This window comes from Oppia nitens, unplaced genomic scaffold, assembly GCF_028296485.1.
Source record: "Oppia nitens isolate AA-2021 unplaced genomic scaffold, nextdenovo-longstitch-racon4-pilon3 scaffold9_pilon_pilon_pilon, whole genome shotgun sequence".
Classification (NCBI taxonomy): Eukaryota; Metazoa; Arthropoda; class Arachnida; order Sarcoptiformes; family Oppiidae; genus Oppia; species Oppia nitens.
Window position 1 is genome coordinate 1,284,951 of NW_026533253.1, and position 23,050 is coordinate 1,308,000.

The 23,050-nt window shown below is 23.6% G+C and overlaps 1 protein-coding gene across 2 annotated transcripts in view; it reads left to right on the forward strand.

Annotated features, from left to right (window-relative positions):
• Nucleotides 1–23,050, forward strand: part of LOC128964857 (POU domain protein 2-like) — a 57,283-nt gene that overhangs the window by 27,255 nt on the left and 6,978 nt on the right. The window contains exon 2 of one of the 2 annotated variants that reach the window (XM_054311507.1): nucleotides 5,340–5,984. The exons of the other annotated variant lie outside the window; for it this stretch is intronic. Within the exon in view, the coding sequence (XP_054167482.1) occupies nucleotides 5,678–5,984 (307 nt within the window). The 5' untranslated portion in view covers nucleotides 5,340–5,677. The remainder of the gene's footprint in view (nucleotides 1–5,339; nucleotides 5,985–23,050) is intronic. 2 annotated transcript variants of the gene reach the window in all.

Sequence of the window (23,050 nt, forward strand, 5' to 3'; positions counted from 1 at the left end):
AAATAACACATTTTGTTTAAATGATTATATGGTAATAATATTTTGGGTAAATCTGTTTCAAACTATAGCTATACTGTATTAGAGACGAGACCTCCAAAGTTGTTGCGAATATAAGATTAGATATAATATTATTTTGTGTTAACTTTTTTTTGTTGGTTAGTTTGTATATAAGATATCCAAAATAAAAGTAATAGAAATAATAATAATAATAATGTGTATCTATTTTGCAGTATATATATATATATATTTGAAAGTAAATAACAATAATTGTGGGAATCACTCCCTACTAGTCTATTGTCACTCGTATATGATTTGGTTATATGCTGTTCACCCAAATTATGCATAAACATGAGGTATTGTGTGAAATGGTATGGTATGTCCCCATCTCTCCAATATTACTGTATGAGCGCTGAGCCACATGTGTGAGCAGTTTGAGAGGATATATTATGTAGAAATTTTTGCAATAGATATCAATACAAAAAAATTTATTCAATTTTATCCCACGAGAGAGAGAGTCTATGAATCTAATGATTACCCAAACTGTCAATCAGTATAATAATATGCAAAAATCAATATTATTTTCTATCTCTCTTTTCATCATTGAGTCTCACAATTATAAGCAGTGTTTGTCGGGCACAGGGAGGTGTTGTAGGGAGGAAATGATTGTCATCTTTATATTATTATTATTATAGTATTTTTTATTAGTACTTCTCTACAATATGTATTTGCCAACACATCTACCGTTGAATTTTCATATGCCGTCAATATTATTATATATTCACTCATACTTTAAATATTTAATATATATATATATATATTATTGACTATAAAAGTAATATATGTGAAAATAGTGAAAATTTAAATTAAATTTTATGCTAACCTTTAAACCACAAAACCAATATTTTTATTATAAAAAAAATTCAAAATATAAAATTGATTTTTAAATTATTATTGAGGTTTTATGCAATTTAAAATTATTTGATATTATTTCTGTTTAAATTTAGTGCCAGACTTAAGGCATGACTTATTTTTTCTCTCGTTATATAATTTTGTTTTTAATATAAATCACTCATTCATTCAGCAATTTTTATGAATGAATTTGTGATATATCATATCATATCATATCATATACAGACATATCTCTAGTATACAAACATAATCCCTATCCCAAGTCAACCAAAAATATGGTACAATTGACTGGACTCACTAATTGTTTGATATCACAAAATATTGGATTACAACTACAACAATGATAATGATAGAGACAAGTTTAAAATTTAATATTTAATTATATATATAAAACTGACAATTGAATAGTTGAAATTCAATTTTTATATTGTGCTAAACATTTGTGAATTTGCAAATAAAAATATTTTTGTAAATAATTAAAACTTATGGGTTTAGTTATAGATTGTGATTACTGATTAATTAGTATATTATAACAATTAAATATTGCTAAGAAAATAAAATTATATATATATAATTAGAAATTATTATTATATACAGGTATTAAAAATTTACATATAGTATGAATAATATAATTAAATTATTTAATATTAAAATATGATTTTTTTAAGTCAATTAAAAATTTTTTGATATAAATCATAAATATTAATTCAATTGATTGTTTGGTTTTTGTTGTTATTTTTTATGATTATTTTTGTGTTTATTTGTTAATTGTTGACTTTACCACTGGTATCACTAAATATAAAGCATTATTATTATTATTATTATTAGCACTTATATGTATGGTATCCACTCCGAGAGCATCGCATGACTAATGATGAGAGAAAATATTTTATCTAAACATAAGACACAAACAGTGATAGAGAGCTATAAGACATAAGAAACGACAACAAATTGATTGCAACGATATATAAGTTTTATAACATTCAACAATACACTCAAACATTCATTGTATTCAATACATTGCATTAATAGCAATGATATGACTATACATTAACCAAAAGAGACAATGAGTGAGTGAGTGAGTGAGTGAGTGAGTGAGTGAGTGAGTRAGTGAGTGAGTGAGTGAGTGAGTGAGTGAGTGAGTGAGTGAGTGAGTGAGTGAGTGAGTGAGTGAGTGAGTGAGTGAGTGAGTGAGTGAGTGAGTGAGTGAGTGAGTGAGTGAGTGAGTGAGTGAGTGAGTGAGTGAGTGAGTGAGTGAATGTGTGTGAGTGAGTGTGTACTGTATGTATGTATTGCACAATAAACATTATCGCCACTCACAGTACTCCCTGTCCCCAACATTTCCCCTGTGATAACCTTTAAGTGTCAAAAATATATGAACTTCAAAGTAAAAACCTATTTAGTGATTAGCCATTAGTGATGATATGGCAAAGTGTGCGGTGTTTCAGACTATGACTGACCCTCAATAGCCAACAACAACAACAATCATAACAATACCTTATGATATCGTTTAGCTTCTCTAATACACACACACTCGAGATGTGTGTGTGTGTGTGTCTGTGTATGTATGCGTGTGTGTGTGTGTGTATGTATGTGTGTGTGTGTGTGTGTGTGTGTGTGTGTATGTATGTATGTATGTATGTATGTATGTATGTATGTATGTATGTATGTATGTATGTATGTATGTATGTATGTATGTATGTATGTATGTATGTATGTATGTATGTATGTATGTATGTATGTATGTATGTATGTATGTATGTATGTATGTATGTATGTATGTATGTATGTATGTATGTATGTATGTATGTATGTATGTATGTATGTATGTATGTATGTATGTATGTATGTATGTATGTATGTATGTATGTATGTATGTATGTATGTATGTATGTATGTATGTATGTATGTATGTATGTATGTATGTATGTATGTATGTATGTATGTATGTATGTATGTGTGTGTGTGTGTGTGTGTGTGTTTTGCCCTTACAATGCGTTTGCTATTTAATAGCAAATAAACAATGACTACACGCTTTTTAGTGTTTGACTGCCACAACAGCACTGTTAGCCAGGGAAGTACAGTACACTTGTATATCCCCGGCCTTCATAACTGACCATAAATACAAAGAAAAGAGCAAAAACATGTCTATTATTTAATTACTTTACGACTATAAAAATCACGCTTAGATCATATATATATATATAAATAAGTTTTTAAAAATGGGAAATAATCAAAAAAATATATTAAAATTTTTTTATTAATTATATATTTACTGAATATGTAATTAAAATATTAATAAATAAATATTATTTTCAAAAATAGATATTTTTATTAATAAAAATAAACTTTTATTTAATTTCCTAAATAACTATAATGTTGAATATTTTGCATATTTATATATAGGTATAGATGTTATACTATAGGAAAATATTCAAATGAGCTCTTATTATATAAACAAATATCGATCGCATATTACGACACATAAAAGCCATCCCACTCTTTAAACACTGAATAATAAAAAAGTGTATATAAAGTGTGTGTATATGTGCTATGACGCTAACTATGCACATATACTAACTGTGCTTAACGTTGTTTGCATATGCGCTATAAAAAAGACTATTGCCTTCCCATCAAATGTATAATATGTATGAAAGAGGTTTTCATACCTTATATATAGTTTATTGACTATATATTCCTCTTTTATATATAAAAAAAATTTCAATACAAGCAAAAGAGTGCTCTTTTTTCTAGTTTATATAAGCACCGGGCGATCTAATACACATACTGCATATATCCATACATACATATATATCATATATATATGGATATATATGCTGTATATGTATGAGCGAGCAATGGCTTCCTATGATTGGAAGCACTGTTGGCATAATGATCAGCCCATATTGGCACAGTTAGCATTGGTGTTGTATGTTTGGCATCGATGAGGCAGCACATCTCATACAACACTAGCTCTCATTCCAAAAGCACTTGTATTCAACATCTCTCGACTGGTATCCTCTGCTCCGTCAGTCAGTCTCTGGCAGTCAGTCTCCAACAGTCTATCCTTTCAAATGCTTTATTCCAAACACAACATCAAAAAAAGTATTGTCCGAATAGTATAAAACTTTATATGAGCTGAACTGCCGGTGCTCGCTCTGGTAGTTAATATCATACACTACTGACTGCCCAATAATTCCAACAGAGATGCTCCTCATCGCTGTCTAACATATAATAACTAATATATATTATAACCAAAAATTATTCAATAATTTTTAAACAGTAATTGATTTATATGTTTTAAAGAAACCTGAATTGTGTGCCACATATTAGTCAATGTTATATTAAAATTTTGTAAAAATGTGATGTTTGCTTCAATTATTCAATAATATAAATAAATTGTATAATAATTATTATTATTAATATAAAATTCATCTAATAAATATAACTATTAAATTATGTTATATATATATATAAATAAATGTGTGTTGTCTTAAACAGAATCTAAAAGTTCCTATAATTGTATTAAAAAAAAATGTTATGTCTTTGAATTTTAGTCAACTATTGCTTTAGTTTCTAATGTTTAATAAATATAATCTGCTTTTTATGTGACTATTTTGCATCCATTTATAATAATCAGTATTCAAGTGAAAAATTGAAAAGTTTTTTTTAAAATAAAAATATAATACAGTAATCTTATTTTGAATAAGAATTTTATTATTAAATTACATGAAATAATTCAAAAAAGTTTCAAACTATTAAAACTGGTATTTATATAGTTTACTTATCCTAAATGTTGTTTTAAGTTTTAGTTATATTATGTTTTTTTTATTTTATAATTACATTGTTATATTAATTAATATAAATATTTATGAATTATAGTTGTATAAATAGTGATAGTCTAATAAATTATATACTTTAGTTATACTTTTGTAACTTTTGTCAATTATAAATTTAAATATAATTTTTAAAGATTTACTACAATTTTTTTTTAATTTAGTAAACTTATAGACTAATAGATTTAAAATTAAAAAAAATAATTTCAATTTTAGGCATCAGATGATATATTAATTAAAGCGCTAAATTACAAATTCAATTAATTCAGTTAATACAGGATTTAATACAATAGTCAATAGTCATAATACTGAAACATTGTACTCATATATTAAGTATTATATAAACTGTAATAACGATATACTATATATCAATATATTGTATATATGTTTAATGATTACACAATCTTAAAAGTAATTATTTTTATAAAAAATAAAAATTTAAGAATTAGCAAAAAATAATTATTTCGAAGGACTTATTGACCGAAAACACAATATATGTGTGACATTACTAACAAATTACAAACATTTTATATACTGTATATAATATATATGTCTATTGATTGCTTATTTATCTGTCTGTCCTTTTACTAACAGTGTCTTTCATTTTGGTATAAACTTGTAATAATCACCTGAAATGTTAATCAAAACTAACCGCTGAATACAAGACGATAAATAAGAAAAAAAATTAATGAACAGATTATTAGGAGAAAGAGAGAGAGAGAGAGAGTGGACCCGAAAATTTAATTCATTTTGTTAACCAATAATTTTTGAGAGAAAAAACTAAAGTAAAATTGTTTTGAAAATTACAAATTCTTAACATTAAACAAAATTTATTATGAAAATGACATATCAGTGCAATATTTGAATTAATAATAATAATTATTATTATTAACAATTTGACATAAAATTGTTTATCAAAAAATCACAAGACAATGGACAGCGTTAATGTCAATACAAATCCTCTGTTGCCCTTACTATGGGCGAGCAAATTGGGTGCCGCGGCTGCCGGTGTGCGACCGCCAAACAGCACGAGTGGCGGTGCGTTTCAGTGGCCGGCCGTCAATGACTTTCCAATGGCCGCCACCACACCATTCAAACTGTTAGCAAACAATACTAGTGAACAACAAAATTCAAACCAAAGTCAAACAAATGCTTTACTTAATGGAAAGCTATCGCTATATTCTGAACCAAACGATGACAATAAGCTATCATATCTTCAGAGAATCACTTCATCTTCAGGTAAACAAACAAATAATTAACAATAATTTTATTAATTATACAAATTTCAGTATTAAGTTATATATCTATAGATATTAATGTAGATTTTTAAAAAATTTCACTATAAGAAATAGTATAAATTTATATTACTGTATTATAATAAAAAAAAATTGAACTATTGATATATACTAAATACACTACTAAATTAATGATATGAATATAATTAAATTGATATACAAAACTGGTTAATATAACATATAAGTTTTTTTGTCACACAATTTATTATTAATTTAATAAACATATTTCTGACAAATAAAATTATTAAGATTTGAGAGTAAGCATAAAAGCCATTAATGAAATAACATTAGCAACTAATATACTAGTGTATCACTTAATAAAATTTGTATTTTAATTATTTAAATGGTTATTATGTATACTATAAAAACAATTGTGATATTTTTATAAGTGTGTGTACACAACAAATATATAATAAAGTGAAGCCCTGTTTAGACACTTAAGAATATTTGCAATAAATTGTCGCAAATATATAATTCACATGTGATTTATATCATTGTCAACGACTAGATATACATTATATGTAAAGTATTAGCGAAGAAAACATTTTAACGTAATTTAATTCTCTCTTTCTTTACTCTCTCTCTCTCTCTCTCTCTCTCTCTCTCTCTCTCTTTCATCTCACTTATCCAAACATATCTCATGACAAGTACTTGTATTTTTCATAAACAGTCGATTGACATAAATTCCATATCAAGTATACTTATATAAAGATAATTTTACTAACAAACATACAATATATACAGTATAAGCATTATATATACACAAACAACATATGATATTTAATATACTGTACTTAACAATTTTAAAGCAATGAAAAAAATTGTTGAACTGTTTGTGAATACCAGAATATATAGATAATATAAAATACAGTAATTTATATCTAAATTTATCTAATATATTAAAAAATTATAATTATTATATATATTAGAAATTATTAGATGACAATTGTTGATAAAAAATTACTACAATATTAATAATTTAACATTTAATTCACATAATGTACATAATGTACATATTAAATATGTTATTTTAGATTAAATAAATTGTTAATAAATATAAACTACTTTTTAAATACTGAGTACTAGTAGTTATGAATTCTAGAATATGATTGTTGTTTTTGTCTCCAGGGTTTAAAAATGATGTCCGGATATAATATGTACTAAAAATAATAGAAAATATTTTCATTTTTTAATTTAGTAATGTATTATATAAGCACTGATTTAAATTAATACAAATAAAATTTTAAAATATAGTTAACAAATTAATAAAATAATAAGTTTCTATAAAATTATTATTATGTATGTTAAATAATACATAAATAAATATTTAATATACTATAATACTTATTGATATGTACATAAACAGTAGTTTATATATTGTTTTCCAATCTTATTAGAAATGATAATAAAAAACTATAGTTTATTTGGTTATTCTAGAAAAATAATGTATTAAAATAGTGGACAAATTGCTTAAAAAACAAAGTGTTTGCAAAATATACTAAAACATGAACAAGAAATTCATACATAGTTTAGGTGGACATAAATGTAAGTTTATTTTTCCCTCAAAGGCATCGACACATTTGGTAGTAAAACATTGAATAAGAGAGAGAGAGAGAGAGAGAGAGAGAGAGAGAGAAAGAGAGAGAGAGAGAGAGAGAGAGAGAGAGAGACAAAAAATAAATGCAAAGAAAATGTATGCTTTTATATTCCAACTTTTATTTGGATTCAAAATATAGATATATTGAAACATAGAGAGAAAGAAAGAAGAGAGAGAGAGAGAGAGAGAGAGAGAGAGAGAGATAGTAGTTTGAAACAAAAAAAGTGGCAAAAGTTTAGATAAGCGCTGTCTTTATTATTAGCCTTTTGCTGACAATGCAATGTCAGTCTTCATGAGATGTGTCCCAATATAGTTGCCATCAAATGATATAAAAATATCCATAAATATTATCATACCTTAAAGGCCAACAATATTGGCCATTACCTGTTTGTTCGCTGATATTATCTATAGAAAACAAAATAATGTATATTTATGTTTGAATAAAATTTTTGTTTTCCATTTATATCCTTATATTTTTTTGTCACACATTTTGCTTACTATATCTTCATATATATATATATATATATATATATATATATAAGATGAAATGCATTGTAAATTTGTTGAAAATTTTCTAGTTTTGTTTCATTTGTTTTTCATAATGTTTTTTTGGGTTAAACTTTAACTGATTTTTTTTCTTAGACTCATTTTTATTGTATATAAATTTTGAAACAAAAAAAATACATTTGCAATGTATTTTCATTTTTACCAAAAACTTTTAAAGTTTTATTTGATATTTATATTATATTTATATTTATATATATTCTTATAATATTTATATATAAAACAGTGACTTTTATGAAATCATTTTACTCTTATAGTATCACATACTGCTCTCTCTCTCTCTCTCTCTCTCTCTCTCTCTCTCTCTCTCTCTCTCTCTCTCTCTCTCTGTATTTAAGCGTATGCAATTTTATCTACTTTTTATGGGTAAATCTACTCAACTATTATATATGGGAAACACATTTATGTGAAAAAACTTTGTCTTAAACAGAGAGACAAAACAACTAAAAAAAAGTGGCAAACATTCAAACATTTTATATTAGAATTTATATGATGTCCATTCATATCAATTCTCAATATTGAATAAAAATTCAATACAATAATAAATGTCACTTATATTTATAAAAATGTTTATTTTAACTATCTATTGATGATGGTCAACAAAATAATAATACATTATATGATAATATATAGGATATATAAAAATAAAGATGCACATAATAAAATATTTTTTGTAATATAATTTGAATAATAAAATGTTAATTTATTACTAAATTTATTATTATGTTGAATATTATATCACTATATGATAAGTTTAACATTTTTAAAAACGATTATCTTATTTAATAATTTATATTGAAACTTATTAATCTACTGTAAGTACAATTTAAATATAGTATTAATTTATTTAAAATAAATATACAATATTATTTAATATAAATATTTTCAAAATTTAATATAATATATTCTAAATGTGTTTAATATTTATATATTATTATATATATTTATAATAAAATATCCAAACAAAAAATTATGGGTTTTTTAATATATTATATTAAGCTTTAAAAACTTACATTTTAACAATAAAAAATATAATATGAATTTTGATTACTTGTTATTTATTTTGCTATAAACAAAACAAAAGGTTTTATATTGAATAGAAATATGTTAATAATATTTTTATATTATGAAAAAGTAAATCCAAATTTTAGAGTAGTTTATACAAACAAATAACTTTTCATATAAAATTGAAATTCAAATTTATTGCTTTTCAAAGTTTAAGTTTAAAGTTCAATAATAATAATAATAATAATATTTATAATAATATGCAATAAAACTTTCTAAAACAATTGTCATTTTTTATAAAATAAATATATTTCTATAAATTTATCCATTTGTTATATTAATACATATATTTTTGCAATTCATATATATATATATATATATATATATATATATATATATAGTAGTTTGTATAGATAAGAATCAAATATAAAAACTAACAATTTTTGGAAATGTTAAATTTAGTAAAAAGCAAATTTAAAATTATTAATAATAACAATATAAAAACACCATATATGGCACCCATTGGATAAAACCACATACAATTCATAACTGTCTGATTTCTATGCATTACAGTGGATATGGATTTAAATTTGTTTCAAATACTACTGTATTTTCAAGATTCACTAATATTAGGATCTCTCTCTCTCTCTCTCTCTCTCTCTCTCTCTCTCTCTCTCTCTCTCTCTCTCCCCGATTCACTCACTCATATAAATGTGTACTTTTCTCTATTACTCATTTACTCACTTACTCTCAATGCAGTCCATTGAGGATTTGCAAATGCAATGCGAGATTAAGCACAACTGTAGACCAAAACTGTATATCTATTTATGCATTCAATAAATATTACTATTATATATTGTGCCGATAATATGTTGAATGCTTTATTTGATCGTATATTTTAATATATATATATATAATATACATATACTGTACAATGTATGTGTAATGTGAGGTAAAAGTTTTTATGAAAGCGGGAGTAAATGGTAATTTTCACCCATAGTTTATTTTTCATAGTAAAAAGTCACAAATGTGGGCAAAAATGTATTGTTTGTAATAAAGTGCATATTATTTGATTTATATCTATATATTGTTTTGAAAAAATTTTGTTTTTAATAATCCAAAATATAAATTTATATATTATATATCATAGTTACTTTTAGTTTTTAATTTATTTGATTTTTATTTAACATTTTTATTGTTTTTATATGGTATTAACAATAGAATATCAATGTTTATAATATAATATTAAAAACCATAATGTTATTAAACATGTATAACGTAATCCAGTATATTATTTATGTATATATTATGATACTATAATATATTATAACATTTTGAGAATTAATGATAAAATTGATTTTTGTAAAATATAAAAAATTTAGCTGAAATATATTTTGTCATAAAAGAATTTTTTTTAAAGAGATTTATAAATTTCTATGAAAAAGGATTGATCCGGAATATATCGCAAATATATGGGCTATTTTTTGCCATATATTTATAAATATTACTACATTGATAGTCAAGCAATTTATATATTCAATGCATAAATAACATGAAAATGTCAGCTCATAGAGAAAATAAAAAAACATGAAATGGATTTTTTCAAGCAAAATTTATATACATATATATTAGATATAAAAAATAATTTTATTTCTACCTTAAAGTCTATTCAAATGTATTAAACATTGTTAGAAACATACTTAGAATATATTGATATACAGTACAGTGCAGTACAATGTATTATAATATAAACATATGAAAATATATATATAAAAAAATAGTATTAAAATAAGTTTTATTTTAATGATAAGGAATTGGTCAGCGATGCAAACGAAAGTCAATGGAAATATAATAATTTTTTAGGCAAAACCTGAATCTCAATATATTGTAATGAGCCGTACATTCAATACAGAGTACACTATAGCTATGGCTTTAGTATTGCAAAAATTGACTGCATTTTTGCAAACAATTTTCATTTTTATTCTCTCGTCTATTCAATTCAATAAACGTAGAGAAAAAAAACTGAGGGATACTCACGATCATAACTAAGTGACTAGTATTTAATAACATTTTTTTATAATTTTCTTATTTAAAAATTTATAAAATAAAAAAAAAGTTTGATATCATAATTTATAAGATTATCAGATTTACTATAATGTTAAATCATATAATTGAATTGTTAGCTAAAAGTAAAAACAATCAAACTTATGTGGACAGTATTGGTATTATTATTATTTTTATTATTTGGTGACCCCATTTCCTATCAATCTATTGTCAATTGGTTTTTCCTTTTACTATTAAAATGCTATGCAAAGCAATGTCTAACTCATATGCATTTTCCATCTCCTGCTCCTCACATGTCTGTGCTCTCACTATTACTACTACTACTACTTTTCCAAGCTTTTATGTATATTGTATGCCTGTATATAACAAACGATTGACCAGTGGATGAGTGAGTGAGTGAGTGAGTGAGTGAGTGAGTGAGTGAGTGAGTGAGTGAGWGAGAGAGAGAGAGAGAGAGAGAGAGAGAGCCACAGCAAATACCGTAGTGTTTGTGCTTTTGGTTTTTAGACATAGCGTTGTCAGTAATGTTAACACATATACTGTATATACAGTACTGTTGATGTTGTTTTGGAGAGTAGTTTCCCAATTGAACGACATGTTCTGCATGTGAATGCTTATGTCAATGTAAATTACACTCTCATATAACGGTGCCATCAAATGTATTTTGCATGTGTTTTGCAAAAGAGTCAGTCCATCAAAATGCCAGAGCTTTCTATTTTTTGTTGGTGTTTATAGCCATAGACAGGCTTTTCATATTCATATTTATTAAATTTGCTGAGAAATAGTCGATCCATTAGAAGACATCAGTGATGGCCAATAGATTTTTAAGCATAAATTTCATGCAATTTCTCTCTCTCTCTCTCTCTCTCTCTCTCTGATGTCATTTAACTACAATATAAACCCCTTCATTGTTTGCTTAATATATTCTTTATAGAAATCATAAAATTTATGGCATTTATTAAAGTATTGGACATTTAATGAATAATTTTCTACTAACATTATCATAGCTTGGCCTCATTATTGCCCACTAGACTATAATGTATGCCATATTATGCATCCATATAAATGAATTGTAATTCAATTATATATCTACTAAATATATATTATATATATATATATATATAAATACTTATCGTTTTATCGCTTATACTATGTCTAATAACATGTTAATGCATTCGTTTATTAATGTATCAAAACTACAGTAATAAATGGATGTATTATATAATCATATAATGATATAATTCTTATTTACTAAATAATCGACAAATTTGTATCCATGACTAAGATTTGCATAACATATGACATTTGTAGCATAAGATTGTAATAAATCTGAATATATATAATATATATTGTATTTATTATTAAATATTTATTCATCGGAAACAAACTTTTAATCAATATGTCAGAGACTATAATATAATTTGTATTGACATTGTATTACAATATGTTTTATATTTACATTCATAGCATTCATATTAGACATTTGTGATAATAATTTTTCTTATGGTTTGCATTAAAAGTTTTTTATATATTAAAAAAGTGACAAATCTATTGCATTGAGTTTTTATGGGGAAATGTTGTTTAAAGACAAAAAAACTAAAAATAAAATCATTATTTATTAGGCGCATCACTAAATCTAATATAATATGATCAATATTTTTTATATTCAATAAATATTTTTTAATACATTGCATTTGCATTATAGCCAATATCAATATTACTAAACATTATTATTATTATATATATATATTTTGACTTTGTATACAATATACTATACTGTATATTATAAAAAAACTAAAACATAGTACATATATATATCTTTAACTTTACAACCAGACATACGTTTAGCATAATATTACATAACATATTCATTCAGTGATTTTTAAGCTCTCGTGTCTTACAAAATACAAATGATTAATGATTTTTAGAGTCTATATATTGGTTTCTCAAAAGTAATTACTCTCCGAAATGCAAAACTTATGGATAATATATTTTGTTTTTTTAATATTAAATATGTTTCACTTTAGCATGGTTATTAATCAATTTTTAATCGATAATATATATATATTTACAATTGTATTATAAAATAATTAATTGTTTAGGTATTTAATACTTTAGCTATAAACTAAAGTATACAAATAATCTTAATAATTAAATTCAAATTAAATTAATATAAAAAATAATTCATTAAATCAGACTTTTAGTACATTACACATTAAAATAGACACAAAAATAAACATTCAGTGTATATGCTTACCATATGATTAATATATCGAAAATAATCATTATTTTTCTATACAATTACATATACAAAAGTTCAATATTTTTTGGGGTAAAATATTATAATATTTCTTCAATATTTACGATTTTACTTTTAATATTAAAACAAACATCTCTCTCTCTCTCTCTCTCTCTCTCTCTCTCTCTCTCTCTCTCTCTCTCTCTCTCTCTCAGTGTCTAGACTTTCATTTACACGAGAATTGTTATAAATTCAAATAATATGTGTTATGGTTAGTGAATGCAATAGTAAAAGTGAAAGTGAAAGACGTTTAATATAATGGTTTGAAAGTGTAGAGCATTTGGTGCTGGAATTTAACATATATTCCCAGTGAGAAATGCGGGCATTTTTGACGGCAATAGCCATTACAATATGACTGAATTTGTTTGCATATTATAGGAAGGAATACATTATATATTTAGATGCCATAAGAAATGGCTTTTTTGGTTAAGCGTGTCATCCATTAAACAGCGCTGTGAACCCCATGGAGTCCTCATATAAATATATGATAATATATTATATAAATTGCAATGATTGTGTAAAATGTGAAAATTCAAATTTTTATTGAATAACATTAAAATTTCAATAATTTATATATTATTAATATTTTATTTATTGCACCATTTATTGAATATATATATATATTTTTAGCATAAAGTTTATATTCAAATTAATTAATATAATACACAGTTTATTAATACTTTTTAGTTGATTAATAGTATATCAAATTAATTTAATAAGTTTATCTAAATTTATTTAGTAACTGATGATTAAAAAAAATCATTTTACAAATTTAATTATTGATGCATATATTTTGGTGCTATACAATACGTGTAAACTAGTAAACTAGAAATAAAATTTTTATAATATTGAATAATAATAATAATAATTTGTTATTATATTGTAGTATAACATGTTTTTGCCTAAACATTGATATATATTGTGCACATATTTACGGCAAATTTAATATGAATATTGCTTTAAAAACTATTTTGTTATGTTGTGTTCACTTGTTAAGTGTTACATCATAGCACCGGCAGCTCATACTGTATATATACTGCACTTGTTTTTTTTAATACAACTTGTAGACTAATGTAGTAATGTTTACGGAAAATATGATAGAATAAGTAGGTTTTATTACTGGTCACTAAAAAAAATATATTTGTAATATTAAAATAGAGGGCAATAAAAATATTACGTGATATTTAAGCATAAAATCGCTTTTAGAAATCTTTATATACATATGGATAGCCACAGTCATAGGGGATGAGGGGTTTGACTAATGTTTTATAAATAATTTTTTAAAATAATATTATAAATTAATTCAATAAAAAAATAATTTTTATCAAACATAGAATATATTTGTTATTCTAATTTTTATATAAGATTTTTATTTAAATTTAAAAATAATAGTAATAATTGCTTTATATGTGGCAAATAATTAGACAAATATCAAAATTGAATGCATTGATCATCTCTTAATTTTAATATTTCAAAATATGCGTAAAATTATTTAGTGAAATGACCACAAAACACATTTTATTGAATAATTTTCATGATTTTTATTTTCTAACATTTTAGTAAAATTTGTTACATATATATATATATAATAAAAATATCTAAAAAGTAATGACATAATAAAAATTTATGTAACAATTATTTATCATAAATATTTATAAATAAAAATTTATAAAAATTTTCTTATAATTTGCTAATAAAGTAAGCCAACAACAAAAATTATATAATTTGAATAAATGTTGAAATAAATTGCTATAAATGATATTTTTCAATATGTTTAGTAGTATTGTATTGATTAGAGAGAAGTCGTCGATTACTTCAAGTATTTGATAAAAAGCATTGCTTTACACTATTGACTACAACTATACTGTACTGTATATGAAAGCGATACAATTGAAACCAATTTTTTCTAATTTCATTGACTTCACCATAAAATCACTTCATAACAAACACTTTATTATTATTATTATTACTTTGTTAATGTATAGTAAAGACTAGAAATTTAAGCATTGATTTATGGTTTTGAATTCAAACAAATTTTTCTGGCCATAAAAACTCTTGCCTTCAAAAAATATTTGATAGAATATTATATAACTTTGAAATCGGAATATTGAGACCCAAAAAATTGAGAGTAATTTTTCAAACATTGATATTCTATAGAGAGTACACTAAACTACAACACGAGGAGTAGTAGTGCTTTATATTCACTACAAATAATAATCAAAGTTTCAGACTTTTAGCTATGGATATCAAGTACTGTATAAGAAAATGTTTCATAAAATATATATACATTCAATTGAGACATACATTTACTCTAATATAGTTGTATGCAATGAATGATTGAGTTCTAGTTTTTTAATCAATAGTTATAAATAATATATATATGATATATAAATAATCAATTTATTGTCAATGAGTTTTGCCTACGATTTATCATTATATCTAATATTTTTGTTAACCTTTTTTTATTACAGAATCTAAAAGTATAAGTGTTTTTCGGGTTACTTTTATAAAATCAAAATTTGTATACAACTAAATAAAATATACACTATATACAGATTTTTGATATATATATATATATATATATATATATATATATATATATATGAAAACAATATTTTACTACTAATTTATTTGTCAAATAATAAGACTAATAACTGATTTGTGTGAATCATAGCCAAAAAAAAGTTTGAGGTCATTAACCTCAGCCCAAAACTTATTTTGATTTTATGAAAAAAAAGTTTTCACTTTGTATTATGTTTTGTATATGAAAGAGGGGACGCACACCACCGCACGGGTCTATACACTGCCTATCCATTGATCTGTACATCAATGGGACAGACACACGAACAACACATGTATTTTAAATAAGTTTTACAATTTTTTTTATTACAGTACTTCTCGTTTTTTATTATGAATACAATAGACATAATACTCTGTATACAGTTGTTATATACGATTGATATATACAATTGTATACGGATTGTATATTTCCCGCACTTTTAAAATTTTTTAAACTTCAAGTATATCTAAAATCTTATTTTAACTAAATATAATATGTTACTACATCTACAAATAGTATACCAATATGTTATTTAGTTTAAAACATTAAGTATACTTAAATTATATTGTATTGTATTAAATTATAATTTGATTAATTTAAAATAAATCTCATTATCTATAATGTTTTATAATATTAATGTTGTTTTAAAAATTCAAAAAGTTATTATTAATTATTATTATTATTACTTACAATTCATTTATCAATAATATTGTTTATATAATATATACTACTATAATATTTATAAAATATAATAAATATTTTTATTATATTAACATTATATTCACTATAAATAATAAGTTTATTATAGATAATATAGATTATTATCTCTAATAATATCAAATGATTTGAGCATATAGTGAATGATAATTTAAGTATTAGTTTTGTTTTTTTTATTTTCATATAAAATAAAAACATTAAAAAACATTAAGACACAAAAATTGCAAATATTTCTACAAAAACATAAATAATATTTTTTATCCTAAAGAATATTATTTTCGAGAATCGTTGTTATAGTTTAGTATAAACAAAGAGTATTGAAAAATACAGAGAAAAGAAAGACAAAAAACATTGATCTTTATATTTAAAGTACATTTTATACGTCAAACATCAATATAATGTCCACTTTATTGAATGTAAGGAATAAAAATAGTGAAGAATATTACAAAACAAAAGCATATTTAAGAATATCTAAAAATATATATGTATTTTGAAATACATTATTACAAATATATTCACTTTAGCTCTCTCTTTGAGCTCTTCCTCATCTCTCTCTCTCTCTCTCTCTCTCTCTCTCTCTCTCTCTCTCTCTTCTCGACTCTCTTATACAATATATTTTTTGATGCACTAAAAGGCTAATGTTTTGGATAAAACCCAGTCATCATTGGATTAAAATTTTCAAGTGAAAGCTGCTTTATCTTGTTTTGTTCAGATCACTGTCCGTACATTAGTTTTATTTTACTCCTGATTTCTCCCTATTTTTTTACTGACCTCACCGATAGACAATCATATGGACTGTCCCGTCTGTATATTAATATATATATATATAAATATATACACAATATATATATAATGTAGTTTATTATATAATCAATATGGTACTTTACAGTATACAACTGTGTTTATAATATTAGATAAATTAATTTATCTAATTATAATTTTAAGTTTAAAATTTAAAATTTTTAATTTTACAATTTTTATTTTTCACTAAATAGTGAATATCTAAACATTTTATTAATTACTTTTTATAACTAATACAAAAATACATTTCTTATATTTTAAGTATTTTGTTTTTAAAATATTATATTATATATAAATTATGTATATATTTATGTATACGTCTAATATAGGTAAAGTTTGTCTAAAGTTTTTGTTGTTGTTGTTGAAATTATTGATTTTGTATGACATGCATTACTTGAATTTTATATCAAATTAGCAAATTACAGGTTTATATAACCACAAAAATATAATATATTTCTATTTTCAATTTAGACAATACGAGAAATTGAATTTAACAGAGAAAACAAAATAAAAAAATAAAGATATTCATTGCATGCTAAAAATCACTGTTTAAATTTATCTACTATTTATAATATAAATATATAAACTGAATATACAGTATGATAAAATTGAAATGTTTTATCTTTAAAATATAATTTAGTTTACTATTTGTAATAACATTGAATAACATTGAATGACAATGATTATACACACAATTTATATATAAAATATAGATTTTTAGCAATTTTTTAATATTATACTATTTTCATAATATTTTTTATATTTGTTATCGAAAAAAAATTAATAATTATTTTTATTTAAATAGATTTGTATTATTTGTTTTATTAATATAAGTTTAAAATTGTTTTATAAAATGTCGTATAAAAAATATATTATACAACCTACTAATTTGTTAAGTTTTATTTACTGTATAAATATGTATAAAGTAGTAATTCTCACAAAAAAATAAAAATGATAGTTTATTGAAAATGTAAACAGGATTACAATGTTATGCACATAACTTTTATCAATAAACAATAAGTATACCATTTTATAAGATTAACTATACATAGTTTGATATGAATATTATACCTGCAATGTAATAATAATAATAATAGTAATATAAATATACATGGCTTATGGACAAACATTTTTCATGTAAATAATCTTTACATAAAATTCATAAAATATTATATATACTGTAAAAGTAGTAAAGTATATAAATATACAGTATTTTAATATATAAGTACTATTAGAATATATTTTATTTTATTTGTTATTCAATTCTAGTATCGCAACCAAAACTTCTTATCTAAACTTTTCATATATACAGCAAATATTTGTGAATATTTATATTTTATGCCATATATTTCAGCAACTATTTTGATTTGCAAAATAAAAATTGAGTCCAAATAATAATAATATGAGTGACTGTAAGAGAGAGAGAGAGAGAGAGAGAGAGAGAGAGAGAAAGAGATTTATATAAAAAAGCATTTTTAAAATGAGAGATGGATTTTGTTTGCAAAATGCAAAGGAATTTAACAGATTTTACTGTAAAATAGCAATTGATAGCAAACCAAATCAGTTCACTAAAGCATCGGTTGATTGTATGATTTGATGCCGTATTACATATTTATTTTTATATACTCATACAGTACTTATATACTGTATATACATATTTTAAAATATATTGAAGTAAACGAAATTTTCTTAATTTTTTTTAAAATCTAATTTAAATATAAAAAAAACTTTTATCAAATGATATTACATGTTAACATGATATTGTAATAAAAAATTATTAGTTAACAATTAATTAATTGTTAATTAGATATTGACTTTTAAAAATTGCATTATTTATATTTTTAACAACTCGTACTTTAATTTAGCATTAAATTTATATTTTAAAAATGATATAAATTAGGATAGTTTAAGTTAGATAGTGTTGTATAATTTGTAATAAGTATTATTCATGTTAAATAATATAATAATATCTGAAATATTTTTAAACATTGTGAATAATAATTTTTTATTATTATTATAATCAATAACAATAACTATTTCATACTTTTCTCACAAGGATTTTAATGTAATGTAAAATTAATATGTAATCCAATGATTGATTTAGTTAGTTTGTACGATAATTATTTGATAAATTAATGCTAAATAAATAATAACTTTGATAATAGATATTATACAGTCTAAATATCATCTTTATTTTAAAAAAATATAATTGCATATTATAATAAACTTATCTATTATTAGTAAAATTATAATAATTATGAATTGAATAAATTGTTAACTTTTTTGTTTTATTTAATAATATTAATAAGCTATTAGTTTCTCATTTTTTTTACTATTGATACTAAATTTAAATAGTTTACATGTTTTAAAATAAAATTCACAAAATATTTTTATACTTACTGTTTTACTCTGAAGATAAATATAATATTAATTTTGATAAGTAGTAGTATTTTTTGTTTAATAAAACTACTTAAAAATAATAATTTCTTAACAATACTAATGTGCATTTTATATTATTGTATTACCTTGAAAATATAAATAGCCTATTCATCATCGCTTATAATTAATTTAATAAATTTTTGATATTGTATTTTAAGTTTGTATTATTATTATCTTAATCAATTTTAATCTCAATATTCAATGTATATTGGGTTATTAATATTTTAATCTTATTTAATTTTTTTACTAAATTTAAAGATATTTAAATTATAATGCTATTACTGTATAATATGTATTACACTATATACAGTATTAGCAAACAAAAAATATTAAAATATTGTTTAAACACTTTTTGCAAATGAATGTGTAATTTTATTTAAAAAATAATAATAATAAATAATGGACACGTTATATACTGTATACAATATAATGTTCAATAGTAAATAACTGTCTATTACTATATAAACCTTTATACAAAACATTTTTATTTCTCTATTGTAATGATTTTATGGATACATATAATATGGTTTTTTGTGAAGCAAAATGTGATTCTTTATGTATGTATACAACAATCATAAATGAGATGAGAAAGTTATATACATTTGAATCATAGAGTGGACAGTTATTTGATGTGTAAGTCTATGGTGTATACAATCCTAGAATCATGACTTACACTACTGTTTTCCGGCTGACCGGCCTTTAGATCATTCTCTCTCTCTCTCTCTCTCTCTCTCTCTCTCTCTCTCTCTCTCTTACTCACTCATTCACTCTCGTGAGCCATCAATACATGACAATAGTCATCAAACAGTCATATAGTTATGTCTATTTGTCTATGCGGTGATCCTACGGTATGGTTATGTATATCTCCCACTATAAGACATTACCATTTTTATGCATCACTTTTCTCTAACTATAAGCTTTGTATCAATTGCTATGTTCGCTATCATCATAACGACCATCAGATAGACGCTGGAGAGCACTGGTAGTATAGTTAGCAGTGAGACCATTGTATTAAATAGCATATACTTAGTATATTCAAAAAAAAGAGATTTGTTTATGTAGTAAAATGTAGTGAATGTCTGCTTTTTGATGATAGTCTAGTAGTTGAGTTAAAGTTGATTTTCTGGTGATAAATGTTTGTATGTTTTTGGACGACCCAATTGTCATCATTACAGATATATACTATGAGTTTTAGAGCACTAATACTAAAAACAGTTGCTTATCTATGAGTTGTTGTCTTACCCATACATTTGATAAAGATTTTTATGCATACAATGGATTTGTATGCCCTTTGCGTTGACAGCAGTTGTTTGTCACACAAAACTATACATCAATTTTAATATAAATACATATATGAATGCAATTTCTCTTTATAAGTGGGTTTTATGTGTTTTTTGTTGCATTTCTTCAATTGTATTGTTTTTATTTCTTCAAATAGTTAAATATTTTATGTATAAGATATCACTGGTGTTACAATGGGCTGTCATGTGAAACACTTACTTATGTTTAGTGGACTACTGTATGTGTGTGTGGATTGAAAGCCAGTGCGTTGAGACCCAATGTATGTCATAGTAATACTTCAACTGATGAAATACCATTAATCTCATAGCATTTAGTGAATAGACGGGCTCTTTAACTGATCCAACATTTTATAAGACAAACTGCTTTGATATGGGTGGCTGTGAGGGCGGCAGTCACTCACCAAACAAATATACATAAAAAAGGTCAACCATTACATTAATATATACCACAAGTGATGACCAGTGTTGGCACAAACTTTAGCAGAGAGAGAGAGAGAGAGAGAGAGAGACGGGGAGAGGAAGAGAGAGAGAGAGAGAGAGAGAGAGAGAGAGAGAGAGAGAGAGAGAGAGAGAGAGAGAGAGAGAGGAAGAGAGAGAAAACCCATTTTTAAATTAAGTTTTTTTATTTTGTTTTGTAGTTTTATGTTTGAAAAACAACTGAATCAAAGACAACAACAACAAAATAAAAGAGATTACAATCATTTTATTTGAAAACAAATAGATATAACATAAATAAAATAAAACAAAAGAAATATAAAATTCAATTTTCATATTTTATGAATAGAAAAAACTTTTTTTGAGAAAATATGTTTTTATGTGCTTTAATAATGCATTAAAATACATAACAAAATTTAATCATGTTTTCATAAACAATTTTTATAAACTTTAATTTGTTTAATAATATATATAAATTTTAAATTTTATAAATACATTAGAAATTTCTTTATACAAATAGTTTTTATAAAGATTTTATGTAATTAGTTATTAAATGATTGTATTAACAAATAACATGATTTATGAAATTTTTTCTCACATTAAGCCACTTAAATCATGCCATATAAATCAATTAGCTATTATATATAACCTCTATATACGGTATATAGTGTATTGTTTACTCAATCAAAGAGGCATATAGTGTATTGAAAAGCATCAAATTGACAGCAATAGCAAGTATTTAAAAAAGATTTGGTGACAATTGGGTTGAACCTCAAAGTCAAATATAAAGTGCTTTTTTATAACACTTTGCAGTCATAAAAACACAATCAAAGCAATATGTTATGTGTCACACACTGTAACACAGATATATCATAATCCTTCAAATTGTATACGAGTTTAAATATATATATATATTATATCTATATACAGCATATATACTATAAATATAATACCCCTCTCATGTTCCCCGACTCCCAACACTCCCCGTATTCGCCGACACTGTTGTAGACCTCCATCTCCTCCCGCTTGAAGTTATGTTTGTTGTAAAGCTGTTTTCCCTCTAAAAAACAGACAAACACATGACTACTACTGTACTACTATAGCCAGACATACTCTCACTTTCCACTTACCGTTCCCCTTCCCCATTCCCTATCAATAGTATAGTCAAATGGCAGTACAACTGAATAGTGTAAAAAATTTACTCTCCATATAATAAAGCTTAACAGTT